At 31.0% G+C, this 1,608-nt stretch overlaps 1 protein-coding gene across 1 annotated transcript in view; it reads left to right on the plus strand.

Moving 5' to 3' along the window:
• TPR (translocated promoter region, nuclear basket protein) overlaps nucleotides 1-1,608 on the plus strand; it is a 63,529-nt gene that overhangs the window by 26,922 nt on the left and 34,999 nt on the right. The window contains exons 16-17 of the mRNA XM_012802573.2: nucleotides 1-86; nucleotides 1,054-1,216. Of these exons, the coding sequence (XP_012658027.1) occupies nucleotides 1-86; nucleotides 1,054-1,216 (249 nt within the window). The remainder of the gene's footprint in view (nucleotides 87-1,053; nucleotides 1,217-1,608) is intronic.

Genomic DNA, 1,608 nt, shown 5'->3' on the forward strand with positions numbered 1-1,608 from the left:
CAACTTGAGAAACTTCAGGAGCAAGTTACAGATTTGCGGTCACAAAATACCAAAATTTCAACCCAGCTAGATTTTGCTTCTAAACGGTAAATTCTCTTTGATTTAAAAATTAATGAAAGTTAATGAATTCTAAATGTTGTACTTCAGTATTCAGATTGTTCAAATATAAGAGTTAATTTGCAATAGTGTTGCTTTTTGGTGGACCATATTCCAGAATGAGAACCTGTGGTAGTTTGTTTTTTAGTATTGAGTACTAATTTTTCCTGGGCTAAGGAAGACTGAGATTGAAAGACTTATTTCTGTAAAGGCACCAGAGGTTAGAGAAATGGAAGCAAATTTTGTTCTGCCTTTTTTATTCTAGGTAGAAGAGAAATGAATGCTAGGTAATTTTAAGTAAATTTACTTTCTTGGTCACTTCCAAAGAAATAATAATAAATATCGTCACATGATAAATTTCATTATGTGGTTATTAGATTCATTGAATACTTACTAATTTTAGGATGTTAGAACATACTTTATTTTTACATTGTACACAATACATCTGTTTTTGTAAGAATATAATAGGTAGTTAACTCCTGTACATCTAGTAGTTCAACATCCTTTGAAAACCAAAAATGTTCAAAGTACCTTTTTTTCTATGTTGTTATTTTAACTGGCCATTTTCTAACCCTTCAAACAGTCAAAAAAATAAGATAAAGAGCATTAGAGGAAAAAACAGTTGGCAAAAATCCATCACTACCCATGCATAAATATGTTAAATTTTATACTGCATTGTGGGGGGGGTGTATCAACGTTATATTGGTGTGATTTTAAAGGTGATTAATTTTTCCTGAATGCATAATATTAAAAAGTTATTCAACATAAAATACTGTACTTTTTTGGAATTTGAATTTAACCACTAAATTGGAGTTTGGAATAAAGAATGTTTTCCTTTGTTATAACAAGCCATTTGTTCCTTAATCACGCAAAATTAAGCTGTTACGAAATTTAGGGAAGTAAACTAGGATATAGTATTTAACTTGCTTACAGAATTTTTTTTTCCATCCATACAAGTTATGAAATGCTACAAGATAATGTTGAAGGATATCGTCGAGAAATAACATCATTACATGAGCGAAATCAAAAACTCACAGCAACGACTCAAAAGCAGGAACAGATCATCAATACAATGACTCAGGATTTGAAAGGAGCAAATGAAAAGCTAGCTGTTGCAGAAGTGAGACCATATCTCCCATCTGATTTGTATTATAAATTGTATTTGATACTTAGTTTTTACTTTGATTTTACTTAATTATATGACCTGGATATTTAAAAGGCTTATGGCTTACAAATCCTTATTCCATAGTTCATTTTTATCTTGCTCACACCCCATTGTGAGGAGTGGGCAGCAGGACTTTTTTGAACGGATGGAGTAAATTTTATGATTGATCATTTTTATGAATCATCATGTATATATATGAATACTTAGAAATGAAATCTTTTCAAGGCACTTTCCCAGGTCCCCTGAAACTCAGGGTGTACTCCTTAAAAGGAAAAGAAGTATAAATAGAGCAGTTATCACTTTCAGACAGGTACTTAGAAACCAATACAGATTTTAAAATGTGCACA

This window comes from Otolemur garnettii, unplaced genomic scaffold, assembly GCF_000181295.1.
Source record: "Otolemur garnettii isolate 467f Iridium unplaced genomic scaffold, OtoGar3 scaffold00016, whole genome shotgun sequence".
Lineage (NCBI taxonomy): Eukaryota > Metazoa > Chordata > Mammalia > Primates > Galagidae > Otolemur > Otolemur garnettii.